Genomic DNA, 18795 nt, shown 5'->3' with positions numbered 1-18795 from the left:
GACTAGTTAGGACATTGTTAATGGACAGGAAGAAAACAATGGGTCCTGTTCAGCAATTAAATAATTGAAGCCAGACCCAAGAAAATGTTTTTAAGGCTGCAAAAATACTTGTGTTGCCAGCTTTACAGTAGTATTTTTACTTTCGAAAGTTTTAAATGGCGTGCTGGTTCATTTAATATGGGGGGTTATCAGTTACTGCCATTCAGTTTCCTAACCTAACACTCACAAAGCATAATGTTTTGTGTGATGTCAGGCAAATGACAGTACCGCAGCTATCTGCCCTAAGGGGACTGTTCACCCCCTAACTCAGGATGAAGATTTAAAAAGAGAAAAATAGCTAAATAACAAGGAAGCAATACATATTTCAACACTAATGCTTTTCAGTTATAATTAGACTAAATATTCAGATTCTTACATAATGCACAATTGTGTCTATTTCTATTTTATTGTAAGTCCTTGCTGTACATAGGTAATTGGATTCTGATATTATTCGGAGCAATAAAGTTTATCAGTTTGTAACAGGCTTGGCTCATTACAGTATTGCGTATCAACATAATATTTATAGATGATTGTGTTTTTTTTTTTTTTTTTTGCCCCAGCCACAAATTCCTAATTGGTCAATGGTTCTGGCTAATACCAGAGTAGCCACATAGATAACCTATGCCTGAATGAAGTGGAATAGAGAACATCTGTCAAACATTACAGTTATATCTAGATTTGTATTGAAAATCATCCTGTAAAAGAATGCAACACAAACGTGTGATGTATAAATCTTGAAATATTGATAATGGTTTGTTTAGAGGAATAATATAAATGATTATTCCTCCATGTAGGTCTTGTTCACATAGATAACAGCTGGTGGCAGCATTGTGTTCCTAATCCACCACCGACTGGAACATGAAGTTCCTGGAAGCTCGTGAAATAGTGTAGTGTAACCTGGGAAGCTGTCCAGATTGTTTGAATTGGTTTCTGAGATGCCATGTGCTCTACTTAGCAACAAACCAGCCTTTACAACTGTGTTTGGCAAGACTACATTGCTTCTCTGTTGCCCAGAGGAATCCGCTTGGTGATGTGCAGCATCTGGAACATGTAGTTCCCAATTAACATCATCATTATACTCTGCAGTGTAATGCCTTGTTACACATGGTGCAAAACATTTCTAAACGAGAACAGTGCAACTCTTGAAGGTTTAGCAAGACCAGAATGGGTTACTACAAACTGCTCCCCACCCCGTATTTTACATTCATTCTTAATGTTTAGTGTTGCTGTAATTTCTGTTCTGTACAACTCTGCCCAACATAAACATATTGAATTTTCAATTAATGACATTTGTGTTTTTAAAAAGAAAATGTCAAGGGTAGCACCTCCTTTAACTCAGAGGCCAGGTAACTGGTGATACAATCCAAGTCATAGCCCACATCAACAATTATACGAACAGAAGCCAGCGATAGGGTCCCTGCTGTCCATGTCCATAGTAGATATGTGAACCAAAAGAACAGCTGCAAACTCTTGTATTGCAACAAATCTAATTGAATAAGATATATTTTTATTACATTCAGCTTTGCATGCATTAAAGCTTGAGTTTTTACCTTTAGCCTAATTCATCATACTTACCCTAATTTGCCTTCTGAAGTAAAATAGGATTGTATGTAGTTATTGAAGTGCTTTAAAGTGAACCCATTGCTGAGAAATATTGTAGGCTGTCATTTTTTACCTGATTGTAAAATTACAGCTTGCCTGTTGGTGTTCTTATCTTTTGTTCCTTCTGAATTACTGACACAGAATGGGTATGTAGCTTGTGTGTTCAGCTAATTGTCACACAGTTGTTTCAGCTTTTCTGATCAGTGACTCAAAAAGTAATAAAGCCAGAGAAAGCCAACTAGCTTTTTCAAGTGGAGGCAGAGGTGGAACCTGCATTACTTTTTCAACACAGGTTTCCTTTCAGCCACCATGAATTGAGTATATCTTATTGTATTATTAGTATTTTACCTACTCTGGTCTTTTTTGTAATTTGACATTTTTTGACTAATAAAAATGTATCCTGATATCTGATTCCCTTTGTAGTTGTCATGTGTGTGGTTTTGAGACTGAACTAAATGTCCAGTTTGTAAGCCACATGTCCCTCCATGTAGACAAACAACAATGGATGTATTCAATTTGCTGCAGTGCTTGTGACTTTGTTACCATGGAGGAATCTGATATGAGGACCCACATCAGCACCAAACACTCAGGTAAGAAAGCAGAATGATTATTCCTGTCTTTGATTTTCATTTTACAACATTGTGTGACTTTTTTTGTAAACAGGATAAGCATTATCAAACCTCAAAAGAATCGAATGGTGGGTTTTGTTTTGTTTTGCTGTGTCTACTGTTGGGGCCTAAGGTTAAATGCATTCAAATCTAATATTTCAAAATTGCTAGGATACTTTTGGGTTGAATCACACGCTTGATGTATCTCTCAAGGACTCCAGTGTTTTTCCAGTGAAATTTCAAAGAGTTCTTGGCTTCAATAAGCTGCTGATGCATTGTGTTACATGTAAAATAGCTCTAATTTCTTAGTGTGAATGAAATTCCCTTGTAATAGTTGTGACAAGTGGACAGACCTGGGGAACTCATGAGCAACTTCTCAAGACCTTTTTATTGCTTCAAACCATCAGCATCCAACTAGCATTATCTTAATAATGCAACTTTTCCTTAAATGGTATTACCCTCTTATGTCTTATCTGGCAGTTAGTTTATAGGTAAAGCTGAATTCCAACCATATCTATACAATAGAGTCCATCATATTTACTTGAGGACCTCCAGCATTCAGCACTTTCCTCCACAAGCTATTGTGCCTTTTTTATCTTGTCTTTTATTTTTGTTGGAATTTTTTTTTTTCAATCTTGGTTGCTCAGCATTACATAGAAGATTCCTTAGGAACACATACTCCTTTAGACTTACATTCACCCATCAAGATACTTTGGCACCTAAATAACTTCTTCCAAGAATCATCTCACTACTTATTTTAGAGCAAGGGCCCCTTGGAAGAAGCACCAAAAATGGCGTTGAGATCCTTTTTAGAAATCTTTGTACAGCGCCCTGCCAGCCCATTACACAATCCATGATTGTCTTCATTGCAAAATCTTGTTTGCATATTGATGAATGAAAGGGGAAAGGATAATTAAAATAATTTTAAATATAGGCAGATTTAACTTCAGCTTTCTTTTACAGTAACTGTAGATACATGAATTAAAGCAATTCTGGGGCAAGGATTCTCACAGTTTTTAAAATGTATCTAGAAAATGGGTAGCAAAATAACAAATCCGGTTTCAGTTATAGTTTCTTTCTTCTAATGTTTCATTGAGTTTAGAATATATGTAAAGAGACTATTATAAAAAGGTTTACTTGAACACTGAACAGTCCCAGGTTTACATGAACTCAAAAACAGTCCCAGGAACTTGCAAGTCAAGGCATTTCCAGAGGTTAGAACTTGAGTTTCGCGGCATGGACTTGAGTCCGACTTAGGTCGCCTAATAAATGATTTGCAACTCGACTTGGGGGTCTTGTCCAGCGACTTGCAATTCAACTTGCAGTGAGCCTTCTGTAACACCGCCTCCCAAGCCCCCCCCCCGCCTTGCTTGCAAGTCCGCGAGTTTCCGGGGCGGGAAAGAAGGCGGTGTTACAAAAGCCTCACTACCTTCCTCACCGTCGCCTTTAGCTGTCAGCAGGGAAAGCCGAACTTCATGGACTTAGAATGCAAGGAATGCGGGGAGGAAGGCATTATAACATATGAAGTACGACTTGCAAACGACTTAATAAATGATGTCACTTGACTTGGGACTCGACTTGGAAGAATTCTTGGTGACTTGAGACTTGACTTGGCATTTGATGTCAATGACTTGAGACTTGATTCGAACTTGGGGGGGGGGGGGATGACTTAGTCCAACCCCTGGGCATTTCTATATTCTAATCAGCCATTCTCAGCCAGGCCAAGAGTTTATTGAGGCTGTGGCACACTGACCTCTAACTAGTGGGGCCAGCTGCATGAAACCAAGATGTAAGGTGGCTTTCTGACCACTAATGTGGGTGGGATACTACTTACTAGCAACCAAGGCAAATATCATTTTCCCATTGATAAGTTATAGCAAAGGTTCCCAAACACAGTGTGACCATGTTTACAATGATGATCTTGAAGTAACCCTGCACAAACTGCTTTTCACCCTTATACATTTTTAGCAAACCTTACAAAAAAAACAGGAATTCTTAGTTGGCACTTTTCCAGTTTGGTTGTATAGTGCATATTAGTTGAGCAGACCCCTAGATCTGCAGCTATTTTCCAGATGTGTCAGTTCCACTAATAATGACACTATATGTTAATTTAAGTGTGCTATGAACAAGTATTGGTATTGATGTTGTTGGTCAGCTTAAACATGTATTGCAAAAAATGGGCATTAGGAATCCATGTTTTTATGCAAAAATAGGTTTGGGTTTAAGCATGAACATTTCTCCAGTTCTACATCAGTTACTCGCTTTCCAGCTGATGCGAAGCTCAGTAGCTGGATGTATGGTACCTTGGTTGGGGTATGCCACAGAATCTAACAAAGACGGTTAGGGCGCAGAAAATGTGTTCTAATATAATAGGAATAATGTGTGATGGGGACACGGATTGTAAACTGTGTATATTGTCTACTCAAGCCTGTGAGCACTGCTGCTTGGACAGTTTGTGAGCTAGGGACCTGTAACGTTGCAGTAAATAGCTCTGGAAGAGGTCATATTTTAGGTAGCATGTGTACTTCCCCACTATAATAATTTCTAGTGACAGAATCCTCAAACAGTGAAAGGGAAAGTTCCCAGATGTGGGCTCTGCTCTCTGTTCTGAGCACTTACAAGAAACTGCAAAATCTCTAGATAATATAAAAAAGGAAGTTCAGTCACCTAATTTGCTTTTTATATTTATATTTAAGGTATGATGCACAAACATTCAAAGGAAAATGAAGGAAAATAAAGCACAATATGCTTGTAGTAGTAGCCGTTTTTACATGCAGGCTTCATGAGGTGTCTGTGTGTACAATTTATGTGTACACTTTGCTTATAAAGTTTTCTAATAACTGTGTTCTCATCAGCCCTAAATCAAGGCTTTTTCTGAAAATAGAAGAATTGTCTTTGCTTTGACATATTCCTTTCCACAACATAGTTGGACTAGGGTATGTACCAGTGCTTGGAGCAAAGCTCTCACTTAGGCCTTTAAAGTCAAGTCAATGGGTTACCAGGGAAAAAATGTACAGGCAGGCACATAATAGAGAACGACCGATTTATTTTCATAAAACATATGCTGTCAATATTACCAGTAAAGCTTGTGTTGTATACCCAGTATCAGATTGTTACATATGGTTGTTCACAAACACCAATTCTAATCATATAACAATTTCCAAATTATAATTATACTTTTATTCTCATAGATAGCAAATTAGGTATATTATTTACTTTGCTTATATTGTTTTATTGGATCTAACAATATTTGTACAATCTTTGATTTATATTTCATACAGGTGATGAAAGAAAGACTCCCAGTGAATCAATAAGCCCCTCGTCATCCTCACTCTCTGCACTTAGCGACTCAGCCAATAGTAAAGAAGACTCAGACTCCCCTTTAAGAAACCAGACATCAAACAACTTGTTGGTTATCTCTGTAGGGCCTAATGCCCAATCCTGTGTCAGCAATGAAGAAAAGACAGATAAAGGTAACCATAATGCTCAGAAAAATGTATTTGAAATTGAGTTTTTACTTTGGAATGGCTGCTAATCTCAATCACCCTCAATGGAGGGGGTCACATCATTGCCAGTTTTAGTCCTGTAAAGTAAATTAAAACATTTAGTTTGAAGCTGGAGACTTTCAATGTGACTGCAACAGTTAGAAGATACTGCTGGAATTCTGCAGGAGATTAAAAAAAGCCAGGCATATAGATCCCCTGCTGCCCTGTTCCTAAAACTCTAAACTAAAAGTTTTTCCAGACATTACTTTCAATAAATATCCATGTAAAGGTTAACCAAAAGTGATAGCAAGCATTACTAAGCATTTTAAGTGATTCTCGTTTCACTAAAATATATATTAGAATATCCTTAGAAAAAGGAAAAAATATATGCTGGAAAATCCTTATAGCTGGCTAACTTAAAAATGGAATTGTTGGGGTTATCTCTCTTTCAGCTCTTTTTATTCTTGCTTTGAAAACTGCAATGCAGATCACATCCCTATGTTGCTACCTAGTTTTTACAGAAGCATATGCATCTCTTGATAGGCAGGACCAAATAAGAGGGGGAAGTGATTTCCATGAAGTTTCAATAAACAAAGTTGCTAGGATTACTCCTGCCACCCTCATTTCAGTGAGTATTGGTAGACCTCTCACTGCACTTCATCATCAATAGGAATCTTTCTATGTAAGGCAAGCCTAAAGAAATATTTTTATGACATGGAATGATCTTGCTTTCTAGTTGGATTTGGAAAAGTTTACAGGTGCTCATGCGCATTTCTTTTAAAGGACGCTGCAGTAAAATAAATATGGTGTTAGCTATTGCTAGCTAAAGACCACTTGATTTATATGTACAGCTTGGCTTTTCATGTAAAAGTTAGCCTTAGTTCTGCCCTGCATTTCTCCTGACACTTTTTTTTATTTTGGTCAGTGAATCAGCCATCCCACTGCACCAATAGGGTGAATCAAGGATTTGAAAGAGTGGTGCTAATTTTTACTAAAGATCTTGGGAAAAGAAATGGGGCTGCAAGGTTTTTTTCTAAAATGCAATTTCTTACACAATTAAGTTCTAACCTCCTCTTCCCTCTTATCCTCCTTTTGTGTGTTTCTTCCCCCACCTCCTAGATTGTAAGCTCTTTGGGGCAGGGTCCTCTCCTCCTGTGTCACTGTCTGTATCCCTCTGTTATTTGCAACCCCTGTTTAATCTGCAGTGCTGCATAATATTTGACACTATATAAATCCTGTTTATTATTATTACTAACATACATTTCTTCTATGATTAAAGGACTTTTTTAGGCACTCAAGTGTAAATCATCAAGGAACATTATAAACAAATATTGTTTTTATTAATATATATTAAAATCCTTACAAAAATACACACAAATACAGTGAATCCAATACTATAGGCAAAATTCCACCTTCAATAATGTAAACATATTCCCTTCCTTTTTTCATTTTCAACGTGTTTCACAGAATTAACTCTAGTCTTCAAACTTTAGATTTTGTAAATGCTGTATCCAAGTGATGGCTCCAAGTTGGATAGGATCTTTTACATGAAATATACTAAGCATCGATTCAGGGTTTTAAATTCATGTACCACCTTGAAATACAAATTTGCTACACTATTTGAGTCCAATGAGAGCTGTAGTTGCCGAACCTGTTCCAGCCCGAAGCTAACCAATAGATGGACAGTGTCTAAAATGGAAAATGAGAGGGAAAAATGTCTTCATTATTGAAGGTGGGAATCTTGCCTATAGTATTGTACCCACTGTGTTTGTGTGTTTTTGTAAAGATTTTAATACATTTTTTTAGAAAACTTTGTGATTTACACTGAGTTTATTAGGTGCCTGAAAAGTCCATTAATCTTATAGGAGAAATGTATGTTAATAGAATGGTGTTAAGCTTGACGTTATAGAAAAAGTCATATTTTGTGTGGGTATCTCAGGATCCTCTGATCGTTTTGACTAGCAGTTTTCAACAAAAATAACTGCTGATTATGTATTTCTTTTCATTGTGTTCATAATTGAAATGGTCCAGCTCTGGGACAAGTTTTCTTTAAGCAGCTTCTTTTTTTCAAGTAATTGTGATAACAGTAAAGCTATATACTCCTTTTACTTGCAGGTTTTGAATGTGTTTTCTGCAATTTTGTCTGCAAAACAAAAACCATGTTTGAACGACACCTTCAGATTCACCTAATCACACGAATGTATGAGTGTGATGTTTGTCATAAGTTCATGAAGACTCCAGAACAGCTGGTAGAACACAAGAAATGTCACACAGTCCCTACCGGTGGGCTCAAGTAAGGAAAGCAAGTACAAAAACTTTTCCTGCGTTAAGCACATGTGATGTCCTCTTGTACACTGTATGATCATTTCTGCATATAAAAGTAATAGTATAAATTACATACTGTATGTTTAATTTTATCACATTACATGTCTATGGATATGAGCTCAATGTCGACAGGAGCCCCTTTATTGGTTAGGGCAGGGGTGTCAAACTCAAATACACAGAGGGACGAAATTTAAAACTTAGATGAAGTCACGGGCCAAACTTGAAATTTATTGAAAAAACAATTAATCTCAATAAGAAGAAACAAGAACACATGCGAAGAGCATGCAGTAATATACAGTGGATTGATGTAAACTATTTATATCAATCCACTGCATTTTACTGCATGCTCTTCTCATGTGTTCTTGTTTCTTTTTATTTAGATTATTTGTTTCACCTTGCCAGAGAATGCAATGTAAAACCAAATGAATTGCTGCATTTCACATTGCATTCTATGACACAGTAAAACAATTAATATAGCAATAGCTCTATGATAATTCCTGATAATATTAATTCTGATAATTCTTGATTATTGAGCTTACCTCAGTATAAACTCTGCGGGGTCCACGCATAGGCTGCTGTTCAATAGATACGAGAGATGCCGCTACTACAATTCCCGGCATCACTTGCATCTATAATATGTGGGGCCATGCATAGGCAGAGAGGCCCCTGGTCTAGAGACGCGAGTGATGCTGGGAATTGTAGTACGGATTGTTACTACGGATTGCAGTAGCGGCAAGCCAGCTGCAATTCATAATAATTTTTTAGGGGCCAAAACAAAGGATGTGCCGGGCCAGAGTTTGACACCCCTGGGTTAGGGCTTCAATATCTCTCTTCTGGGTGACACTTGTTACAGTTAATTCCATTGATATGCTTTGATTTTAAATATGTAATATGGGCTAAGAACACATTTCATCCACCTGATTTTGTATTTGGAGACCTAAAGCTGAACTCTGGGTATTATAATATCATACTGTCTACAATGACAATCTAATGGAATGAGAAATCCCAATGCATTCCCTTTATGGCTGGAGCTCCAGTTGGTTAACCAAGTTTCTTGTTTGTTACGTGGATTTTACAATATACGGGAGTAAAAATATGTTTTAAATTCCATATATTTTAATGTATTGCTTTTTGTGGGTCTGGTTTTTTAACTAGGTGGCAATAAGTCATTTGAAAATAAGTGAACAGCCTGATAAGTTGGATTTCATTTGGTGGTTTAGAAGCATATTTATTTGCATCCCTTAGTAGTAGTTTCATTTAGGTTTTTAGTACCTCATATATTCAAGGAATAAGTTCTACAAAAATGAAAATGTCCTTGTTATTTTGTCTGTTCTCTTATCAGGTGCCCATTCTGCATTTACTCCACGAACCGCCCTGCAGCCATGGAATGTCACTTGAAGACACACTACAAGATGGAGTACAAGTGTCGCATCTGCAAGACGGTCAAGGCAAACCAGCTGGAGCTGGAAGTGCACATCCGCGAGCATCGTCTCGGGAATCATTATAAGTGCGACCAGTGTGGCTACCTCTCAAAGACGGCCAATAAGCTGATTGAGCATGTGCGCGTCCACACAGGAGAGCGCCCCTTTCACTGTGACCAGTGCAGCTACAGCTGCAAGCGCAAAGACAATCTCAATTTGCACAAGAAGCTTAAGCATTCTCCCCGCCAGACCTTCAGCTGCGAGGAGTGCTTGTTCAAGACCACCCACCCTTTTGTCTTCAGTCGTCATGTTAAGAAGCACCAGAACGGTGAGTTCGTAGAAGAGGAGAAGAAAGTCCAAACTACAAACCAGAGAGAGCCCACCCCCCTGCTCACAGTCAATGACTCTAGAAGTCTCTTGTCACCTTATTCTGTTATGTCTGCCTCACAGGCCCTGCAGACAGTGGCTATGTCCGCTGCACAGAGCAGCAGCATGGAGACGCATTTAGCCCTCAAAGCCTTTGCAGTAAATGGTAACCTATCATCCATAGATAGGTACCAGAACTCCGAATTTGCTCATCTCATTCCCTTAACAATGCTGTTCCCCAAGAACCATTATGATGTCACATTCCATCCTCCCAGACCTCAGACGGCACCACCTGGTGTCACTACACCGAAGCACTCCTTCCTTGCTTACCTTGGACTGACAGAAAGGGCAAAAACTGTTTAAAGGTGGCCCTTAACCTGTCTTGGAAACCCGGCAGGTATACATTGCTGCAAAATATAGGTTTAAACGGTATGAAAATGTGTACTGTATATCATTAGCAAGAATAGATAATGGGCTCTGTGTATACGTATGGCATTTGCATAAAGCTGCTTAACTAAGTATTCAGAGAGGTAACCTACTGCATACTTCTACATATCAGGTTCTCCTTCTTATAAGTTATGTTTGTCATAAAAAAATATCAGTTGTCCCCTTGTCTGATAGAGAAGTGTCATTTTTAGAAAAGTCTTTACCATAGTTTACAGCCAGGCCTTGATGAGAGCCCCCAGAATCTCTGTATACCAGGCTTCTAACAAAGAGTCAAGGAGCAATTTATAATACAGTTTGAGAGACTGAAACTTGTGATTGAAAATGTCTGAAGTAAGAGCTCTTTGCACTGCCAGTAATAATTTATATGTCATAAGGGCAAGATAAGGAACATGTGTTCTTTCAGAAAAAACTCATTGTTGCTCCATTGTACAGCTACGTGCACTGGATCGGTCTATCAGACTGCTATCTAAGCTCTGTGGGTACAGTGTCATATCACTGTTTACAACACTCAGTATATAGGATTTTTTTTTTATGGGAAAGCCCTTAATATCATTACTTCAAACATTTTTTATGGATGCGTAAAACAGCAAGTTTCAGTGACATGGAAAGGGAAAAAAAGGACTAATTGCCAAGATAAAACTGAACTGTAATTATCTAAGCAAGTTTGCATTGCTAATGAAGGTATCTTTAATAATGTATTGTTTATTCTGCTACAAGTTTTCCAGAACCTTGTCCTTATCTGCGATTTGGTGTACCACCAGTGGACCTGGATGTTTCAGGTTAAGCACAGCCTTTCTTTTTTCTTTTTCTCACTTTTTAAAACTCTAATACCTGATTTGCCAACATTTTGTTGATATTGGTATTTTAGTTTAAATTGTAATTAGACAGCTGTATTAAACACATGTACATTACCTCTATTATTATTATTATTATTATTATTATTAATAAACAGGATTTATATAGCGCCAACATATTACGCAGCGCTGTACATTAAATACCTCTAACTCCTGCATATAAAACTTTACTTGGAGTCATTTCATTTATACAGGTATTCTTCAGAGGAAATGATGGCTGTGCTTTTTCTGAAAATGATATATATAATAAATCTGGATAAGGCTGAGGAAGCTGGGTGCAGTAGTCTTCCAGCAGCTATGCTGACAAACAAACATTCGGTGAGCAGTGGCTGACACACCAGGCCGGATGTGCTAACAGGCAGATCCGCTGCCTATTTCAGAGTGACTCAGACATGTTTTACATCAATGTTTTTATTACCCATTTACTAAACATCTTCCTGTTGGAAAACAGGTCAAGGACCCTCTAATCTCAGCTGATGAAAATGTTTTTTTACAGCTATTGTATCCTTACATTTGTTTGGAAGTACACTTAGCAACTTGTTACAGCTTCAAAAATGTAACTAAAACAAAACAAAAGCAGGATGGCACATAATAGAGCACTTCTGCAATATTCTAGAATGCCTGAAATGGGTACAGTGAATTTAGACATTTTGTTGCCCATTTTTTTGGAAGTTGGTCACTTCATATCACTCTAGTTTGGTAGGCTGTGTTTTCATGAATGTAGGTTTATACTGAACAATTTTTGATTTTTCACTTTAGCCATACTTTTAGAGAAAAATGTTTGGTACTCATGTGTAGACCACTACACACCATTGCTGTTTGTTAGCATACTATATGAGCAATATCTTGAGTAATGTAGTAAATATGCAGTGGGTACCTTTCTGTACCAAGATGAGATTTGTCCGTAGAATGGAAATCAGGAAATCCACTAACCAGGATTAAAAAGGGTGTTGGAGATTTGCTGGGTCCTAGCAGGTTCCCAGGCTAAAAAGGCAGTTTTGCACAGTGCTTTGTCTTGCACTATTTCATGTTTTCCAGTTACAGGAACAATATTATTCTTGTAATTGAGAATATTTCACTTCTGAACAAAAGAAGACAGACATTTCAGACATTAAAATGTACATGTATATAAGACATTTTATTTCACATATATCCCCCATATAAGTACATTTCTGTGGATAAACGCTTGACACATTATTTCCAGAACAAAAGCTCAAATGTAAACAGTCATTTGACAGAATAATTATAATGAGATGTAGGATTGCACAGAAATGGTAAAGAGAAAAAAGTAGTATTCAAAATTGGTGTATAGAGGTCTACAACCAGTTCTTTCATGTAACTGGTTATGTATGTGTAGGTGGAAAACAAAGCTGGGTGGCAGTAATATCTGTGTGTGTATTACTATAAACTGCTAATTATCTAAAAATCACTTGGCTGCAACTTGGTACATACAACATCCAGTAAGTGATTATTTTTGCATCAGCAGATCAGGAAGAAGAATTGCTCTGAAGTCTACAACTGATCAGGAAGGCTGGATCATAGTAGTAGAAGACAATGCCAGATTCTTCCCAAAATTAGGCTATGAAAGTTTGCTGGGTCAACAAGACTGCACTATGGAAAACTGAACAAAACTTTTACTTAGTCTAATGACTGTTGATTGGTGCTTTGATTTGCAGATAGTAGGGTGGACATTTCCATGCACAGAAAAAATATACAGATCCAGCCAGTGTTATGTTTTATAGCCTAAAAGAGAAGTTAATTTCATCACTGTGCCCAACCTCCTTCTTAGTGGAGTGCTCAAGGTCCCCTTCGGGTAAAACAAAAATAAGAACATTTCCTGTGAGCCTGGCCTGTCGTTTAGATACTTCTCTTGAGAATTCTTCTTCTCGGAGACTGAGTTCCTAATATCCAGGTCAAAGTGGAGATCATATGTCATTAACTGAGGGTCACAATAGTTGGCCACCAGTTAAAAAAGAAGGAAAAGCAAAACTGATATCAATGGAGAGTATCAGAAGTTTTTTTTTTAATGTTATAAACAAATGGGAGTTATGCTTTGGAGTTGGCAGTCATTGAGCTAAAAGTTGGAGTGGTGCTTCAAGAATAGTATTGAAGAGCTACAAATGACCTTTTATTGAGCATTAGGCAGCAGAATGCTAATTACATGGCCAATAAGTGTGTGTGTGTATGTATCTGTGTGTTTAATATATATATATATATATATATATATATATATATATACACACTTTTTCTTTCTATTTAGAAGATTTATTTTCTGTTTTAAGTGTGAGATTTGTGTTCCATTCACTAAGAAAATTAATTTATACAAAAGTACAAAAGCCAAAGAGCAGATCTATTCAGAAAGTTCTGGGAACTGGAATAAGAGTAGATAAAAAAAAATCCTTAAGCTGCGTACACACTGCCAATTTTTGTCGTTGGAAAGGATCTTTCACGATCCTTTCCAACGACAAGGGAGTGCACGATGCGTGAACGGTGCTGTACATACAGCACCGTTCATGCTCTATGGAGAGGGGAGGGGGTGAGCGACGGAGCGGCACCCTGCTGCGCGCTCTCCCCTTCCCTTTCATTACGATCGGCTGTCGTCCATCGTCCGTGGATCCGGCAGGTCGGTCGTCCGGACGATGGACGACACCGACTGTACACACGGCAGATTTTCGCCCGATAATTGGCCGATGCCGATTATCGGGCGATAAAAATCTGACGTGTGTACGTAGCTTTACTTAGAACCTTTGTTGTGATGATTAGATTTCCCCTACATCCCAGAGATAAAGAAAAATCTTCCCAACTGGGAAAAAAACTCACTGGGATTTTAAACCTCTATGCCTTTCTGTGCTTTTTTGGTTTTCTTTATTTATTTTTATTTTGACTGTGAAAATACTTAGTTTTGCACTCCCCAGACTTAATATGCTAGATTTTATCAAATTGTAATTTGTTTTTGCTTAAATTAAAACTGTTCCTAAACTAGGCACAGTAAAATATTTACATATTCCTAACAAGCGATTTAAAAAACAAATTTATCCCTGCAGCTGCAGGCATTGTGGAGAAATTCATCTTTAAAGTTAAAACTGGGAACCTAAAATCATTTTTTTTACATCTTTTTTAGGCAGAACAGCCTTTTATGTAAACACACAACAGGCATAAAATGAAATGAGCATTGAGCATTCATTAATTTACTATCAGCATGGCTACTTTTAAAGCTTTTTTTTTCTGCTTGCTAACATATGCTGAATGATTGAATGTCCACATTTTCGACCCAGGTTACACTTTCAGGGGGTGTTTTCTGGTAGTGGGCGGAGCCATTAGGGCGGTACTCAGAGTCCGGCCTATTGTACTCCTGCCCACCCCATAAGAGCCCTAGTGGCCATAAAAGTTTGCCGACCCCTGCTCTAAAACTAAAGACCTATTAACATAATATACCCAAATATGCTGGGATTGTTACAAGGTAATAAACACTTATTACACTATAATTTGTATATAAAACTTTCTGAGAGTTTTGGTGATTTAATAATGATACAGCTTCTACATTTGTGACGTTTGTAGAATAGTTATGAAAGCTCAGGTACAAGATGTTTCACATTTCCAGCGTCTGAGACATAATCTGTTTATAGTGTAAACTTGTCAGTCTAAGTGTTAATTTTCTAACATGTTTTTTTTTTTTTTTCTAAAAACCTTCTTATGGAGAAAGTTACAAGAAAATTAAGTCAAGGGTGAAATCTGCCACCATCTTTAGACCTTTCTGTTTGAGGCCCCAGCCTGTTCACAGACGTGGGTGTATGTGGGCTTGTGACAATTTCACATAGCAGTCTCCAAATGTGAGATCATTTATTGGTTTGCTGATTAACCAGCAGAAACATCTCATAGGTGACCTTTTATGAATATCTCCAGAGAGCCTCCATAGAATGTGTTTGTTGCACCATTCCACTGATAATATATGTAAAGTCAGGTCATTTAATGCTGGAATATGCATCAGCCTTTTCTGCTGTAAGAGGAACAGAGATATATACTAACCAATGGTAAATGATTGGATTAGCCTAATTCCAGCCAACTGATATATGACAGATCATAAATTGTCACCAATATATATAGCACTTCATTGACCTTTGCACCATTTAGGATGCAGTCCTGCTTGACTATTACATTTAAATTTAGTTATAGTTATACTGATATATTTAATTGTTACGCAAACAATGTCAATTACCACATACTGTTCTACAGAAATGTTTAAAAGTTGTAGAAGTAAATAGCACCCATAATGCCCAATCAAAGCTTAAAGCAAATGTAAAAGTATTACATTTTTATTATTAAACTTTAAATTTGTGTGTTTTTGTTTTTTTTATTTATTTTGTTTTTTATCTTATATAAATTGCTCTAATATTGTATGTGGTGTGATATCACAATGGTCCTTTTTGATATACACTCTTGTAGAAGTGTATATAAAGCTACATTTTATTTTATTAGAGTGGTTATAGCCTTACCTTCTAACATCTAATGATTCCCTTACATTCAAGAAATCCCCTTTTACTTCCTGTTGTATCATTAGACAGACAGTGAATCAGAGTCTCCCCAGTGGGACAGAAAGCAATAAACAGTTATAATTGTTTAACTACAATTTCTTACTCTATTCAAAATTAAAAAAATGTTAGCTTTTGTATACTTTATTGTTGTACTTGATCATTTTTTTCACAGAACATGTCAGTGGAGACCATGTCTACACTGTGTCTAACATGCCAGTTTCCTGACCATTGTACTATGCTTTTGGCTTGAATATATTTCTGTATTAATGGAAGGAGTGTGCAGCATAAGAATGTCAGAGGTTTTTCTTTGCTTACTGATTTAGAATCATTTGCTAAAAGAACTCAAAGCAGGCAACTACTTTAGCAATGTAATATTTGCAAGCCCCCTTGCTAGCACCAACATCTCTACTTGCCGCCTTCTAGGTTTATGATCTCTGACCATTTTGATTGGTTGAGCAGGGATTAAGTAACTTCTCAGCTCAGTGCACATTCTAAAGAAATTTGCATGCTAGCAATATTTTTCAAGATGTTTTTGCAGAACAGACATATGCCTTCATACTCCAAATGTGGGGCCTAGTCTCCAATGGCTTTGAGCAAGCTTCAGGCTGTGTATGGAGCAAAATATGACATGATTCACTATGCTTTGTCTCAGCATATGACAATGCAGCCTTGGTACAGGCAAAGCAGCATTCTGCATTATAAGTAAAACAAAGCAAACCTGGAACAAATGTTAATGGAATGAGAGGGCATTTAAAAGGTTAAAAATGCACATTAAAAGCATGTCAAATGCGAATGTTTGAAGTGGGTTGAGGCCGGGCCCTAAAGTAAAGTTCTGTTTCAACCAACAAAGTTAGCATGACAGATAGGCAAATAGTATATTCAGGAGCACTGGCAATGGCAAGTATTTTGATGAATATACAACAGTTTAGGATCTACAAAAAACTGTAGAATTTCCCTTTATAGTGTACCTGAAATATTTTTATCATGTAAATAGATATAAAAATAGGGCTATGAGCTACCATTAAATAGGATGATTAATTATGCAAAGCCCCAAAAATCTACATTGTCACTGTTGAGTCACAAGCCTGTAGCTTGTCGATCAGCACCACACCTCGTCCTGTCCAATGTCTGGATTGACAACACTGCCTCTGTTTATAAAACCCTACTATTGTAAACTGCAGTGTCTGGAAGGGGAAGCATATGAGACACAAATGAGGGAGGATTTGGCTTGATCCTGAGGTTTTGCATTACATAGTAAAAGATTTGTTACTTGTTTTGGAGCTTTTAGTTGTAATTTAAAACAAAAAACCCTTTGGATGTGTTCAATAATTAAAAACATTGTTTCTTAGTCCTCTTTCAAAAATTACCCTGTCCATGGCCTATTCCAATAACTTATATAACACTGTAGCATTCAAGAAAAATGAATTTCTGAAAACGTCAACAGTTTAAAAATATTTACATCTCTGAAATTGTATCATACGGATACATGGTTTAGTACACAGGACAAATGCAGTCCAATATATATTTTACTGTTCAAAGTATAGATGGGATAAAACACTGTAACCAGTGACCCAGCTAAGACTTGCATTAACAGTTGAAGAATGTTTTCTTGTTTTTTCACTTGAAATCAGTATGATAAAAAAAAATTGAAGAAAAACATTGTTGCAATATTATCCCAACTATGGCCGGCTGTTGTGTATATATATGTGTATGTATTTTGTGTGTACATGGGGTATTGAACCTCTTTCTCCGCTGCTGGTTGAAAACAGCAGCGATAATTGATAACCAGATACTATGTAATCATCTTGGTTGGGATTTGTGGCACGCAGCAATTTTTAATCATGTATAAAAACGTAATGGTGATGATGTGAGGTTAGGGTTCAGCCTCATATGGCCATTTTGTCCCTGACATCATCTGCATGGTACGTGTTGTGCTCTGAGAGCATTTGCTAGTAAAATTTGGTGTACTTTTTATATTGATATAATTTAGTTATTTCATCAAATAGATAATGACCGCTAAAGAGAACAGATTTCTGTGTATACTTTCTCATTAAAATAATTCTGTCAAATGCATTCCTTCACTAGTGGGATAGTTACATACAGAACACTTAAAGGAGCTAATTACATTTACAGACATTTCTTCTTTGATATCTAGGTTGCCTCAGAAAGAGTTGTGAAACAGTGGTCAGTATTAGAAAAAAGCTGCGGAAAGTGTATTGCCCATAGCACAGCTGGTCAGAGTGTAAATGTCATTTTACTTGTACCAGTCTGAAAATGAAAATTCTGGTTGCTCGGGGCAGTGTTACCACTTTTCCTTTCCTTAGATTTTCATAGATGAGGCCTAGTTTTCTCTTTGGCACCATTTCATGCTTGATTGGTTTGACACACAGAGGGAAATTGTAAGTTGCATTTATAAGCTTCAATGCCTCCTGCTGGAAAGTGGGCTGATTCTCCCATTTGCTGAATGAGACAAGCTATTCACTAGGCACTTTGACACATGATAACAAAGGGACTCAACATGATTTAAAAAAAAATCCTTAAATAAAATATGTATTTTTGGCAAGGCAAATACTCCTCAACCAGTGATGAGGTCCTGACCATGGCCTCTGTAAATGATGCTGAAAGCATACTTATGATTTAAATGTGGCAACGTATCTTGCACTTTACTGCTAGCTAAGGCAGCAACGGTTGCATAACATTTGTTGGTATTGAGAAGTAACCCTAAAAAAAGTTTTCTTTTTTAAACGTAGTACTTTTGAGGAATTTAATAAACTATTCTTTGTTTTCTGTTAAACAGACCAGAAAGCCTGAAAAATACCATGATATGTATGTTAATAAAAAGTGCATTGTAATGTATAATGATCTGAGAACTTTCTGCCCATCTGAAAACATAAACACTTTGATGTACATGAATGCTTTCCTATATGATATTATTCTATATGATATTATTGCTATTCACAGCACTGTGTTCTTTATGTTATTTTGCTCACCTTGGAGCATGAAACAGACTGGGTATATATATATATACTATGTTTTTTTTTTTTCTGGGAGAATGGTTACCTGTTAGGTATAAAAGCAGCAAATATGTTTACAATTAAAGCTTTCAGTTTTCTGTA

At 37.0% G+C, this 18795-nt stretch overlaps 1 protein-coding gene across 1 annotated transcript in view; it reads left to right on the top strand.

Moving 5' to 3' along the window:
- Positions 1–18795, top strand: part of ZNF827 (zinc finger protein 827) — a 106117-nt gene extending 87322 nt beyond the window's left edge. The window contains exons 11-14 of the mRNA XM_072406831.1: positions 2065–2231; positions 5531–5722; positions 7850–8027; positions 9402–18795. Of these exons, the coding sequence (XP_072262932.1) occupies positions 2065–2231; positions 5531–5722; positions 7850–8027; positions 9402–10209 (1345 nt within the window). The 3' untranslated portion in view covers positions 10210–18795. The remainder of the gene's footprint in view (positions 1–2064; positions 2232–5530; positions 5723–7849; positions 8028–9401) is intronic.

This window comes from Pyxicephalus adspersus, chromosome 3 (assembly GCF_032062135.1).
Source record: "Pyxicephalus adspersus chromosome 3, UCB_Pads_2.0, whole genome shotgun sequence".
NCBI lineage: Eukaryota > Metazoa > Chordata > Amphibia > Anura > Pyxicephalidae > Pyxicephalus > Pyxicephalus adspersus.
The sequence above is the reverse complement of the archived record's forward strand: the minus strand, read 5'-3'. Positions and strand labels throughout refer to the sequence as shown.